Raw genomic sequence first — 14,351 nt, forward strand, 5'->3', positions numbered from 1 at the left:
CTTCACAATGGCTGTATAAAGTATAATACCTAGAAGATTTTTTTTCTGCCAGCTATTTTGGTCCTCTTTCATCAAGGGTATATTAACATGAAGGAAGCTGATGGGGCTAATTAGTTCCAAGCAGGGAATTGTGCTGTATTAATTTAATTGCTTGAAACTCTTATTATCCAGTGAGATTGCTCCATTTTTACAGCTTATATTTTAAAACCTCTTCAGTCATAGCACCTAATCCTTTTTTTCTTTTTGATCCAACAGGGAAATCATAATTCCACATAACTGGAACAGTGAAGTTTTAGCTAGAAATTATACTTGGTTTTGTGAGAGAAAGCTCTTGCCCAGCACTGCAGGGGAGGAGCTGGGGGTCCTATGTACATGTAGGTACCTATGACATAGGGAAAGGTAGGAGGGAGGTCCTGGATGCCAAATTTAGGCTGCTATGCAAGAGGTTAAAGTCCAGGACCTTGATGGTAGCATTTTCTGAAATGCTTCTAGTTCCATGTGCATGGCCAGTTAGACAGGAAGAACGGCAGGGTCTCAATTCATGGATGAGATGATGGTGGTCGGAGGTGGGGTATAGGCTGACTAGAAAGTGGGGAAACTTTTGGGAAAGGAGGAGACTATACAGGAAGGGCAGGCTCCACCTAAACCAAAATGGAACCAGATTGCTGGCTTGTAAAATCAATAAGGTCGCAGAAGAGTTTTTAAACTAAGAGCTGGAGGAAAGCTGACAGGTGCAGAGGAGCATAGTTTGGACAGAGACATCCCTAAGTAGATGATTTGTTAAAGGGGATACTCTATATCCTAGTAAAGCGGAGAGGACAGAAGTTGGTAAAGTACAAGTAGGAACTGAAATAAAGAACAGTCACATGAAGGCAGACAACTAAATATTGGCAAATTTTGTAAGTGCTTGTATACAAAAGCTAGAAGTCTAGATACTAAGATGGGTGAACTTGAGTGCCTGGTATTATATGGGGATATTGATATAATAGGCAACACAGAAACTTGGTGGGACAATAATAATCAATGGGACACAGTAATACCAGGATACAAAATCTATAGGAATGACAAATATAGGAAAAATCTGAAATGAATCCAACTGTACCATAGAATCTCTATGGATAGAAATTCCATGCTTGAATAATAAGATGATAGCAGTAGGGATATACTACCAACCACTTGACCAGGATGGTGATAGTGATTGTGAAATGCTCAGGGATACTAAAGAGGCTACAAAAACAGAAAACTCAGTAACAATGGAGGCTTTCAAGTATTCCCTTGTTGACTGGGTACGTCACCTCAGAATGGGATGCAGAGATTAAATTGCTCGACACCATTAATAACTGCTTCTTGGAGAAGCTAGTCCTGGAACCCACAAGGGGGGAAGCAATTCTTGATTTAGTCCCAAGTGAAGCAGAATCTGGTCCAAGAGGTGACTATAGCTGAATCGCTCAGTAATAACGACCATAATATAATTAAATTTAATATCCTTGGGGGGGGGGAATGGGAGGAATACCAAAGAAACCCACCACCGTAGCATTTAACTTCAAAAAAGAGAACTGCACAAAAGTGAGGACGCTAGCTAAACAGAAATTAGAAGGAACTCTCACAAGAGTGAAATGCCTACAAGCTGCGTGGAGACATTTTATAAACACCATAAGACTAAATGTGCCCCCCAAATAATAATTTAAAAAAACAGTAAGAGGACCCAAAAAATGCCACCATGGCTAAACAATGATGGTGTGGAGAAATCATGACTGGTGTGGAGAAAGGTGAATTAAAAACAAAATGCCAACAGTGGGAAGATTTTGCACTGAAACTCAGATGGACAAAAATGTCAACAGTATCGTACGTCATGACCTAGCCTTTTCTCCCAGATCCATATAGAAGAAGAGAGAGTTTTACAGTGTGTATATACAATTCAAAGCAGTCGATGAAAGATAACTCACTTTTATTTTATTTTATTTTTTTAACCCTTTTATTATATTTATTATTTACAATACAGTTAATGCCATTTTTACATTGTCTCTTTTCAGTCAGTCCCCATACTTTAACAATAAAATACTTACATTTACTTTGCATGCAAATAATACCAAAGCCTGCAGCCTGACTAACTCATTTTCTGATCTTTCCAGATCTCTTGAGCTAAGCAGGTTGAGGCCTGGTCTGTGGGTAAACCTCAAAGGGAAAGCAAGTGGTGCTGTTTCAGTAAGTGGTGCTTTTCTTTCAGAATCACTCCTGAATCCATGCTGCAGCATGGTTCTAGGAGGCACTGAACAGCTGAGGTGCTGTCTTTCTGATGAGATGTATAACCTAAGCTCTGGATATGCATCGTAATTAAAAATCCCAGGGTGAGTTAAATGGGTGAGTTAATTTCAGTGTTCTATCTTAATTCCAGTTTAGGGTGATTCCAGTTTGCCTACCTCCAATTCTCCTTTTAATGTAAATTGGACATATTATTCTTCACTTCCATCCCCCAAGCTGTCATGGAATATTATTGGCTGCCATGGTCCACCATGCGAATGGTGGTTGGTGAATGATCTCTAGATACATACACAATGAGATTTTCCACAGTGCTCAGTGTTGGCCCAGCTCTGTTTCAGTTGAAGGCATGGTGAACTGCCATTGACTTTAATGGGCACAGAATTAGATCAATGCTCAGCGCTTTTGAAAATCCTAACCATGTGTCCGAAAATTAGTTGGCTGGACAGAAATGGCATGCTAGAGAAAGAGATGATGGAATACTACAACTCCGTATTGTTACATTTTAATGACCAAAGTGTGTCATGCAGGCAAATTTATTCTCACTATTAAGGACTATTTCTGAGTCCCACCTAGTTTGTTTTTTTTACCACAATTTAGCACAATTTGCTGCTTTTGCTGTTGCTTTTGCAACAGATATTGTTTGAATACTCAGGTAGAACTGGAAGAGCAGAGAGATAGAGATAAAAATGCTGCTTGTGTTTTAAACATTGTTGTGGTACAGATGTTTGGCAGGCAGTGTGAAAGCTTATTACGTTTCAAGACCGAGTGCCTTCTTTTACAAGCTTATCAACCTTTATTGCTCCAAAAACAGCAGCAGAAAGTAACACTTCCTTCTCTATATACAATGCATATCCTGCATCTTGGCAGGGGGTCAGACTAGATGACCCTGGCAGTTCCTTCTAACCCTATGATTCTAATGCATCACTAACTGAATCCATCCCAGAAACTCCTTTGGGATATCTCATTTATACCCAACCTGTTACATGAACTGTGGAAATGGAAGCAATCTCTTCTTTGCTGCAGCAACGGTTTTATGACAACTTGAAGTTTTTTCTTGACCTCAGGTACTATTTTTAACCCACTTTTTGCTATGGCATTTAGATACAATCATTTTAAAACACGGAAACACCCATAAATCCTTGGGATCTCCTAAAGCAGATGAAAAGGTCGATTTGGAGTATGATACAGATCTGTTCTACTGTTCTGGTAGTGGGTCGGCACATGGCCCTAGTGAAGATTAATACAGAAAATGAGTAAAGAAAAAAAATCCAATTTATTAAAAGATTGGGAACCTTCATGTCTGTAGCTAAAGCAAGGACTGCTATCTCCAAAAAAAAAAAAAAAAAGGCTATATGTAAGAAGTACTTTGCTAGCTAGTCTCTGTGTCCTGATCTCATTAATGGGAACAAAGGTGATAAAAGGAATGTTGTTAGTGCTGGTGACCTGGAGCCAAAATCCACAGCTCTGCCACTTCTCTGCTGGATAAATATGTGCTTTATCTATGTATCCATCTGTAAAGTGTGTAGGCTAACATAACTTATTTGAAAAGCATTTTGAAATTGTTGGACAACAGATGCTATGCAAATTATTACTGGAACCCAGAAATAATGCAGGGCAGAAAAGGAGAGAAAATGGTTATTAAATAGATACTCTATTAAAGTTAACAGTAATTAAGCTACCTCCCCCAAAGAGTGCTTTATGAATGCAGAAACTGCTCTAAGGGTCACAGATAGTGGAAAGCACCCTACTTTGGTTCTGACATGATAGAACAGCTCAATTAATTTCATGGTCACCAATATCTAACCTGCTCACCTACATCCTCAAAAATGTGACTACTGGCCATTTTAGAAACTTACAAAGAGGGATCCAGACAAGTTTAAAGACAGACTAATATTTTTAAAGGATCCAAAGCCTGCAACACCTGTAGAAATTCAATTGTATATGGGCACCTAACTCCCATAAGCTCCACTGCAAATCCCAGACAGCACACCTGTAGGCAGTGTGCTACAAAAACTTTTATTGTAAGTGCTTCAGAGCAAGGATCTTGTCAACTTTTCAAATATTAATATTTATGGCAATGTAGAAATGAAATATGATTTGTCCAACCACAACCCAACCTTCCTGGATGGTTGGTGGGAAATGTTAGAATGTCAGAAAACAATGGGAGATACAAGAGGTAACTTGTCTAGCAGAGGTTATTTGCTCTAATACCCAGCAATCAAACAGCTTGTTCGTTCCAGGTGCATTTAAGTCTTCTTACAAATGTTAGCGTTGTAAATTAGAAAGACAAGAAGGGTGCGGTAATATTTTTTATTGGACCAAATTCTGTTGGTGAGAGAGCCAAGCTTTTGAGCCAGAGTTACAGCTCACCCACCTTTACTCTCTAGTATCGTGGAACCCACCTGGGCTACAACCGCACTACATACAATCACTGCAAATTTCAGACCAATGCTGCTAAAATGCTCTTTTCATAAATGCAGGATGATCAGAGACAGGCTTGCATTTAAAAAATAATTCCCCCCTCCTCAATCCAATGTCTAATTTGTTTCTTGGATTGACTCAGGCTGCTTCAGCATGCAGACAGCAAAAGGGGGGGAAAAGGATTGCCACCTTAAAACATACTTCTAAAGCAGAGGTCCCCAAAGGGTGGGGCAAGCCCCCCCCAAAGGAACACAGAGGAATGTTCTGGGGGGCACAGCACAGCCTGGGTCAGCTATGGCAGGAGCACCACCCAGCCCTGCTCCACTTTAGCCCCAGCACCTAGCCATGGCTCTACTCCTGGCCCTAGCTCTGCCCCCAGCTACAGCCCCTTTACCATGTGTACATCGCCAGTAGCCACAGCCCTGCTCCCAAGGGAGCAGACAGGGCAAGGGGGGCATGAACCTAAAAGTTTGTGGAGAGAGGCTGTCTAGCTTGTTGCACACATAGGGACTTTCTCTAAGGCTGAGGCAAAAACAATAATTTGAATTAATTCCAGATTTTAGGGGTCATGTGACAAGACAGTTAAACTGTTGGGTCAGATTCAGTCACAGATTTAATCTGCAGTTAAGAAATTAGTGTTTTCTTTCTTTGCCGTAATTGGTAGAGTAGGTAAAGGAAGGCATAACTATTGGTGTAGTTTGGTTATGTGTCAGTAAAATTGTTTTTTGTTCTTGGAAGAGTTTTTTGATTCCCCCCCGCACTTTGTTCTTACATGCATTAGAGCTAAAACAGTATTGTATTGCAAGATTAATATATAATGAATTCCAGTCTTTAGTGCAAAATGAAAATGCATAGTAAATCCTATCCCTACTATTTAGCTCTGGAGTTAATGGTTTGGAAGGAACAGACAGCCCAGGCACCTGCTGGACTGGCTGTTGCAAAAATGAGTCCGTTCAGGTCCAGTCTACACTAGGAAAATTATGGACCCAGCTATGTCACCCAGTGGTATGACCAACCCACACCCACAACTGGTATAGTTAAAATGACTTCAGTCCCTCTGTAGGCAGCATTGGGTCAACACCTTCGGTTGACCTACCTACAGCCTGTTGGGGAGGTGGATTTACCACAGCACTGTGAGAACCCCTCCCCTGGCTACAGGGAGTGTCTATACTGAAGTGCTGCTACCAATACAAGTGTAGACAGAGTCTTAGTTTAGTTCTTAATAGAAAGGTGATCACATTGCAAGCCACCATCATAAACTCGTATTTTTGATATACTGAAAAGGGCAACAGCTGGACTGGCAGGCTAAACACACACTAAAAGCAGTGGTCTAGTCATTTAATGAGGCAAGGTTAAAAACCTTGCTTTTACCTGCTTGGTCAATGTAGACAACTGGTAGCTATAGGACTTAATATGGCAACTTCCCCAAATGTATTTTATTTAAGACAAAAATAATTCAAATTTTACAATCTTAATTTACCCTTGAGTTATGTCAGATTACTAGCATTATTACAAGGACATCGAATCTGTGAGCTGTAGATGACAATACTGGAAGAAAAAGCAAAGTCTTTACACATGGTTTAACTAATTATATTTTGGGCAAATATTTATTTATCTAAAAACAAAATAAAAATCAATTTTTAAAAGAAAATGTATTTAAATAAAACGCACAAACCGGTGAAATGTTCTGGCACAGAAGTTCAAAACAAGTATAAACCCAGTTGCCACAACCGCTGAGTATCAATGTTGCAACATTTGTCTATAAAGACTTTATTAAAGGTATGGACATAGCAATAAGGTATGTAAATATATACAGCCATTTGAGGACAACTTTTTGGAATCGTCTTAAGAAAAATGACTTAAATACAAAATTTTCGAAGAACAAAATTGAAAAGTTCATCCCCAAACATGAAGAAAAGTCCCATCTGTCCTTATGCCCAAAGTATTAATTATGAGGCAGTTTTGAGGTTATGGCTAAACCTTTCCAAGATCCAGCCAAGGTTGTGTAGTCTCGAGTTATTTTGAACGGCATGCAATTGCAATGGTTCCATACTTTACGAACTGGCATAGTTCATGAGTAATATTAGAAATATTATTTTATTTCAGTCTGGATTAGATTATTCTAATCTATGCACAAGAGTTCCTTAGCTGCTCAAGTTTGTGTTTCAACTGTTCTCGCCGCTTCCTCAACTGTTCTTTCTCTGCAATCAGTCTGTGTTCATCTGTTTGAATAGAAAGAACATATTCTGTGGCTTTTTTAAGGATGACAACTTTGGGTGCCTTTTCATTGTTGGCTACCTCAGGTATTTGGTCACGCAAAGCAAAGAAACTCAACTTCAGCTCATTTCTCCTTTGGCGCTCCAAGACGTTGTGTGTTCGCCTCTTGTCGTTTTCTTCTGTGTCTGATGTGCGGGGACTTGAGCACTTTCGGTTATTACTGATTTGTTTGAGAACTCTACCATTGTCCAACTTTATCCTTTTTGCTGAAGGATACTCAAGTTTGGTGGAGGGAGGAGCAGCATAATTGTGCTGATGGATGGGGACATGACACCGCTTGAGAACTAGTGGGCTGTGGGGTGGCTTACTGTGCTCTTCTGTTGGTTGTGTGATTGATTCAGATTCACTTGTTGTCACAACATCAATTTCTTCCTCATCTTCCTCTGGTTCTTCCTCTGGAAGAAAAAACACCCCTATTGTAAGTCAACTTGTATGAACATTTAAAAAACAAACAGTTTGTAAGTGTTCCTTGCTGTATAATAGAGAACAAGGTGGCATTTTTAAAAAAACATTTTGTAATCTGCTTCTAAAATCTGCACTTCCCTGAAAAATGTTTTCTCTAAGAAATTCAACAGAAGTACTGTTAAAAGAACAGACTCCTCTTTTGTAATTCTTAACTCTGCATCCCAGACTGCCAAACCCTGCCTCCCAGATAGCAAGAGTTACGTAATTCTGAAGACAGCAGGGAAGTTGAATGCTGACAGCAGATGTTACAGCATAACCTCCCTCCCCCTGCAAAAATTAACCCCACCCCCCCAAATCATGGAAGCCATCCTTAAATATTTAGTGAGTCTTTGGCAAGACCCCAAAGCAAAGCTTACTTAACACTTGTATATTTTTAGGGGCACCGTCAGCAGCTCCCCCCCCTCAATTATTCATGGGTAATCCAGGGGAGGGAAGAAAAAAAAAAAACCATAAACTTTGTCTGCAGACAAACTCAGTCCCTGACTATACATGGGTTTGTCTCTCAAACTTTGTTTGAAAGATACATAAGCATGCCAACAAAGCTTTCCCAGACCCATTTACTTCTCTTCAACTACTCTCACTAGTACCTCCCATCCCATGAATGTCACCGGAGGGCAGATTCAATTGGATAAGATTCTAGCTTTGGGGAATGACTCTGAGCCTGTTATGAAAGTTAACACCTCCCTCCCTCTCCCCCCCCACCCCAATGGGCTGGTTTCCCAGGAAATTTAATTCCCGCGGAGTCTCTCTCAGCGTGCCTTGCTAACGTGGCATTTAAAAAAGCACATGCAATAGGGGGGCTGAAATCCTTAGGGTGGGAGGAGTTACACACACCAGTTTCAGCAGGAAACCAACTGTGCGTCCTGCCCAAGCCCTTCATGTTTTAAACCTTCCAAAGTATTCACCCTGAGCAAGTTACAAGGCAACCCAACAAAACCCAGGAGGGTTGTTATCTAGTACATATAGAGTGGTTAAATTTTAAAGCAGTATACAAAGGGTACATCCAGGAGACAGGAGTGCACCCCAAAACGCACAGAGGGAGCAGCTATTGTTCAGCGCTTACCGTGGGCCCAGCAAACGTTGTTTGATAAGTTATCTGAATGGGAAGCTGGTGCTATAAAAGGCCTGGCAGGGGAAGTCCCTGGCGTCTTCCCTGGCAGGGCCAGTTACCTTCTTGTCTGACTCCCCAAGAGGCCAGGCTGTGCCCGGGCCGATCTCCCCATGGAAGCCCCCCTGTCTGGCTCGGCGGTGGGGAAGTCTGCCGAGAGAAGAAGGGTGCCTTGATACTCACCCGAGTCGCTGCTGGTGGTGGGCGGGGTGTCATCGCCCAGCAGGGAAGCCGGGCTGGAGCTAGGGGAGCCGGGCTTGGAGGATCTCTCACTGAGCGGGTAGGGGAAGACCACGGAGGGGTCTATGCAGTCGGCGGCGGCGGCGCCCAGGTCGTGCAGGTAGGTACTGGCGGAGGCCGGGGAGGGGGCCAGGCTGGGCGGCTGCGAGGGCGGCGGCGGCGGGCAGAGCCGGGAGCCGGAGCCCCCCTCCCTGCGGGCCGCCTGGTAGGAGGCCAGCTTCTCGGACACCACCTTCTCCAGCTTGGCGGCGGCGGAGAAGCCGCTCCACATGCAGTCCTGGATGATGATGGATTTCACGAAGGACTCGTCGTCCGGGTCGCAGATGAAGCTCTGGTTCACCATGTCTCCCCCCAGCAGCTCGGTCACCATCTCCAGCTGGTCGGCGGTGGAGGGGAAGTAGGCGGCGGCCAGGCTGGAGCGGCGGCTGGGCGAGAGGGGCGGCGTGGGCAGCAGCTCGAACTTCTTCCAGATGTCCTCGGAGGGGGCGGGCGGCTGGAGCTCGCTGCCCCGCTGCTGCGCCGCCAGGTAGAAGTTCTCCTCCTCGTCCTCGAAGTAGAAGTAGGGCTGCACCGAGTCGTAGTCGTAATCGTAGTTCTTGCTGGGGAGGGTCGAGGTCAGCGGCATCGCGGCGGCTGGTGCCTGGGGGCCAAGGGAGGGGGACACGGGTCAGGGCGCTGCGGGGTAACAACGAGGTGCACGGTGGGGGGGGCACTGCAACACGGGGTGCACCTCCACCCCCCAAGGAGAACCCGAATAAACGGTGTGTAGCCCCCCCCCCAACAAAGGGTGGAGAAGGGGTCACCCACCCCCCAATAAGGCGCAGGAGCGGGCTGCAGCCACCGGCCCTCCTCTCGATAGGTGACATACGGGGCACACAAGCAGCCCGCAGTTCGCTCCGGTGCAACACGGGGAAGCAAGAGACCCATCCGGCCGCACCCGCGGCGCGCCGGGCTGGACACCGGGCGCTGCGGCGCCTCCTGAGAGCCGGAACCACCTGAACTGAGCGCGGCCGCCCGCCCGCCAGCGGCAGGGGCTCCCCGGGATTCTCTCCCCTGCCCCGCCGCCGCCCGCCTCCGGTTCCCTCTCGCTCCGCTCCTCTCCGCCCCTTCTCCTCCCCTCCCGGCCCCACGTCTTGGCCGGCTCCGCTCCGTCCCTTCCGCGGGAGCCGGCTCCTGGTCCGCCCCCCAGATCCTGTTCAGCCCAGCTGGAGCGCGGTGCAAGCGAGCAGCGCCCGGCCAGGGACCCCTCTGCCCAGCACCGTCCCCACGTCCCCGGCAGGTCAAGAGCCGGAGCCAGCAACCGGGGAAAAGCGGAGCGAACCCTTCCAGCCTTAAGAGCGGCCTCCAGGACAGGCAGCTCCCCGGCTGGCCCCAGCCTCACTCCCCCGGGACTCCAGAGCAGGGGGGAACCAAGGCAAACTGGGCTGCCCAGCCCCCAGCCGTGACACTGGCTGGTTACGAAACCAGACCTCAGGGCACCCCTCTCCCCCGCCCGCGGCTGCCGGGGGGGAAGACGGGGGGGGGGGTGCTGAAAGGCCAGGGGAGAAGCCCGATTTAAAGACCCCGGTGCAATGGCTGAGGAAGGCAGAGCGCGCCTTACACACACACAGAGGCTGCCCGGGCTGCAGCTCCGGGCTGCGGCTCCACACCTTGTGTCACTGCGTCTCTACACACGCTTCCCAGCTGAACCGCCCCTCCAGCTCAGCGCTTTGCCAAGGGGTCGCCTAGCCTCACCCCCCGCCCCCGAAGGGTGCGAACACGGGGCCCCCCCGCTGGAGACCCCTACCCACCAAAGGTGCGAACCCGTCTCTGCAAACTCACCGGTTCCTCCGATGCACCGGCTCGGAAATGCAGCGGGAGGGGACGGATTAAAGACGGTGCAAAAAAGAGAAGGAAAAAAAAAAAAAGTGAAGGGGGAAAAAAACCACCGCCGCCAGTCCCGCAATAATTATCCCCCAAGAGCAGCGGGCGGCGGGGAGAAGCGCCTTTCCCGGCGGCCGGCCGCCCGCCCCAGCCCCAGCCCCTCGCGCGCGGAATTGTAAGTCCCAAGGCAGCGCCGCCGGGTCCGGGACAGGCTGAACTTCGCTCGCGCTACTTTCAAGCGCCGGCCGGCCGGCGTGAGAGGGGAGGGGGCGCTTGACGGGGAGGCGGCGGCGGCGGCTGCTACCGCGCGAGCCCGTCTCCCTCCCTTTCGCCACTGCACAGAGCAGGCTGGCTCCCCGCACAGCGGCTTTTATAGAGGGCTCCGCCTTTTCCCGCCAAAGCGAAGAGGGTACGGACGAGCGGGCGGGCGGGGTGGGCTCGCGCGCGAGGGGGTGGGATCGACGCATTACGAGGACTATTTTCTTTCCCTCCGCAGCGCGTGTCAAGCGAAGAGGCGGGGCGGCCAGCCTCGCGAGCGGGGAAAGGGGCTTGGGGGGACAGGCTGCGTTTGAACAGGCGCTACGAGGAGCGAGAGAAACGGAAGTAAACATAGTAAAGAACACGAGAGATGAATTAACGTGGCCGCTGCGATCGCTCCTGCTCACCGGACATTGCCCCGACCTCCTTTCCACCCATGCACCAGAAAATACAACCCAGCCTCGTGCAACGCTGGGTGACCAGCTTTGCCGCCGCTGATCCTTGGGTTGCAGCGATGTTTACTGTTTTTTTTTTTTTTCTCCTCTCCATTTTGCAAGCCGGCGTCGCGCAACGCCTCCCCAGCTTTCATCCCAAGAGGCAGGAACCATTGATTGTTTAACAAAGCAGCGAAATGGCAAAGGCTGTCAATGTTTGAAAGGCGTCGCTCCCCAGGGGTGCACTGAGAGGAACGGTGCAGGGCAACTAGAAAAGGGGCTAGTGCAAAAAGGAAATAGGAAAACGTAAACGAGGGGAAGAATTAAAATGTGATCAGAGCAGAAGGGGCGTTTATTGCCCCGGTATCTCTACCACGTCTCCCCAGGTTGTTGTCCCCTGCATGCATTTCCTAGCGCGTGCAAAGAAGGGTTAAAAAGCAGGAGGTTACCGGCTTTGGCGGGGAGAGGTTAGTACTCGACGGAGCAAATTCAACCAGAGGGGCAAGAGACAAAAACTCTGCAATCTGGTCCCCGCCGCCGCCTCTGCCTCTATGTCCTTTTTTATTTGAATTTATCTCCCACTCTGGGAAAAAAAAATAGTGAGCCCTTAATAAACCAGCTGGATCCGCCCCAATGACAAACTCAGGTGCAAAGCTTTCCCAGTGGAGATTGCAAAGAGGGAAAGGGATCCAGGCTCAGCTTGCCCTTGTCCCAGCGGGCGGCTCCGCCAGGTACATCCCCCAGGTGAAGGGAAGGAGGGGAAACCGTTAACTCTTTCCTTTCTGTACCACGCAAAAATCCCCGCCTGCTCTCGGCTCCTTTATTCTTTGCTACTGATGCGCTAACTGCCCAGCTATTCCCAACACCTGGGATTTCCAACATGCCATTTATTTCACACTTGCCACCCCCACTCCTCCCTGTTTCCCAGGTGCACCTAGTTGTCTCCTAGTTAAGCTTTTTCTCTCCTGTTTTGTCTCTTACGTATTAACCTTGCTGGCATGAGATCCTTTTGAAGCCAACCAGGGAGAGACAAACCAAACACTTAAGAGTGATTTGCACCACTTTAAAATGCAGCTGGCTTCAAAGGGTCAGCCGAGCCGGGTCCTTTCCCTGCTGCTCAGATTAAGCTGCTTCCCCTGCGTCTTAACAAACTTTACCTCCCATGCACCCACAAACCAACCTCGAGGAAGCAATTAGGGAGGAAAGTGCTGTCCCACCTACTGGTTAAAATGCAGTTGTCGTGACGTGTAACTGCTACACTTATAGCTTGCAAAAAAAAAAAAAAAATCAGAGGCCTCTGGTTCGCTGCAGGAAATGCAAATTTTTAGGCAGGGACTCAGTGCTGCACCACTACTGACTTTGGCTGCAAAAAGGATTCTCACGCCTGCTCGCTGCGCCCTCCGCACTGGTAGCGAAAGTAAAGTACTGTATCGTAAAGTAAGTGCGCCCTCTACTGGCTCAAAGATTACCAGGAGAGCTAATTATAAAAAGGGAGAGGCAGGCTGTGGAGAATGTGTGAATCACGCATTTGGGTGCAGATTTGATTATAAGAATAGAGGCTCCTTCACTGCTCTGTCTCTTTGTAACTCCAGACCACAAGGGAGGGAGGGACGGACCACTGGAGGCTTCTCAAAGCAGGATGGGGATCTACTCTGAGTCAGATACCTTTTGATCTTTACCTAGTGTTTGATACTTTTTTTCCATTGTAGTTTTGTCTTCACACATTCAGGTATCTCAACCACGACTATTTCTTTTCTTCTTCAAACTAGCTCCTACTGTCTATTCAGTTAATGCATATCCAATATACAAACACCTGTGTGTACACACGATCCTATACCATATCCTTAGAAGACCATCTATGTCCCAAGAGAAACTTTGGACAACATTCTCTTAGAGACACTTCTGTTTCTATAGCCTATTAATAGATGGGACTGATGTATGGAGAAAGATTAAAACCGCTAGATATGTGCGGCTTGGCTAAACCACCACCAAGAGTAGTAAATCTTTGTAATCGTAACTATTTATCACTATTAGAAAGATAAACACCAAGGGTGAAATCATGGCCCCATTGAAGTCAGTGGATGTTTTGCCATATAGACTTCAATGGGCCCAGGATTTCACCCCAAGAAGGGAAACTAATTGTTTATGGTGATAGGAAAGGTTTATATAACTAGGATGAAAAGTGAAAAAGAAAACATAGGCTGAATGTCAGGAAAACCTCAGGATCTAATAGATTATGGAATAGCCTGCCAAAGGAAGTGGTGGAATACCCATTGTTCTTGACTCTCTAGAGTGGGCAAAGGGCTTCAGGAACTGGAGTCAGTTCCTGCAGTGAGCAGATGATAAACTGATTTAAGAGCATTTCTACACTGTTTTAAGAGTGTCTTAAATCATCTTAGTTTAAGTCAGTTTGTACTCAGTTTAGACTTGTCTACACAAAAACATTGTACTGCTTTAACTCTCCCAGGAGAAAGAAAAGGAGTACTAGTGGCACCTTAGAGACTAACCGATTTATTTGAGCATAAGCTTTCGTGAGCTACAGCTCACTTCAATGCATCCGATGAAATCAGCTGTAGCTCACGAAAGCTTATGCTCAAATAAATCGGTTAGTCTCTAAGGTGCCACTAGTACTCTTTTTCTTTTTGCGAATACAGACTAACACGGCTGCTACTCTGAAATCTACCAGGAGAGTTAAACAGTACCATTCCCCTAGTGGAAATGCAGTTATATCAGTATAAAGGTGCCTTATTCTGGTCTAGTTTTTGCTGTATTGGAAGAAGAGCTTTTCAGTAAGATTTTAAGAGTAGATCAGCCCTTAAGATAAATCAGTTTGAGTGTCTTAAATCAATGTAACTGTCCACAGGGGGATAGGGTGGGTGGGTTTGAACCAAGTTAGACTCAAGCTACAATCACTAGGGATGTAATTTTTTTTTTTTTTACTAATATAGGCAAACCAGTACAACCCCTAGTGTGGACGTAGTTATACTGGTATAGTTCAAGAGGTACAACTTTTGTGTTCAGCC

The 14,351-nt window shown here is 46.7% G+C and overlaps 1 protein-coding gene across 2 annotated transcripts; it reads right to left on the minus strand.

Moving 5' to 3' along the window:
• Nucleotides 1-6,262: 6,262 nt before the first annotated feature.
• MYC (MYC proto-oncogene, bHLH transcription factor) lies at nucleotides 6,263-10,675 on the minus strand. 2 transcript variants are annotated; one of them, XM_073330137.1, is made up of 3 exons: nucleotides 10,595-10,675; nucleotides 8,717-9,413; nucleotides 6,263-7,355 (listed from the first exon to the last, which is right to left on the minus strand). In XM_073330137.1, exons 2-3 carry the CDS (start codon nucleotides 9,396-9,398, stop codon nucleotides 6,811-6,813), a joined length of 1,227 nt encoding a protein of 408 aa, XP_073186238.1. In that variant the 5' UTR covers nucleotides 9,399-9,413; nucleotides 10,595-10,675; the 3' UTR covers nucleotides 6,263-6,810. The 2 variants fall into 2 exon arrangements, with proteins under 2 accessions (XP_073186238.1, XP_073186237.1); XM_073330136.2 differs by lacking the exon at nucleotides 10,595-10,675 and adding an exon at nucleotides 9,581-9,867.
• Nucleotides 10,676-14,351: the final 3,676 nt, after the last annotated feature.

This window comes from Lepidochelys kempii, chromosome 2, assembly GCF_965140285.1.
Source record: "Lepidochelys kempii isolate rLepKem1 chromosome 2, rLepKem1.hap1, whole genome shotgun sequence".
NCBI lineage: Eukaryota > Metazoa > Chordata > Testudines > Cheloniidae > Lepidochelys > Lepidochelys kempii.

What these genes read in the sequence shown, in the direction of transcription:
- MYC (XM_073330136.2), bottom strand. Translation starts at nt 9,700, where the DNA reads ATGGGTCTCTTGCTTCCCCGTGTTGCACCGGAGCGAACTGCGGGCTGC. An exon ending in CTCCTGCGCCTTATTGGGGG is followed by an intron (nt 9,414 to 9,580) that starts GTGGGTGACCCC and finishes CTTGGCCCCCAG; the next exon opens with GCACCAGCCGCCGCGATGCC. An exon ending in CACCACCAGCAGCGACTCGG is followed by an intron (nt 7,356 to 8,716) that starts GTGAGTATCAAG and finishes TTTTTCTTCCAG; the next exon opens with AGGAAGAACCAGAGGAAGAT.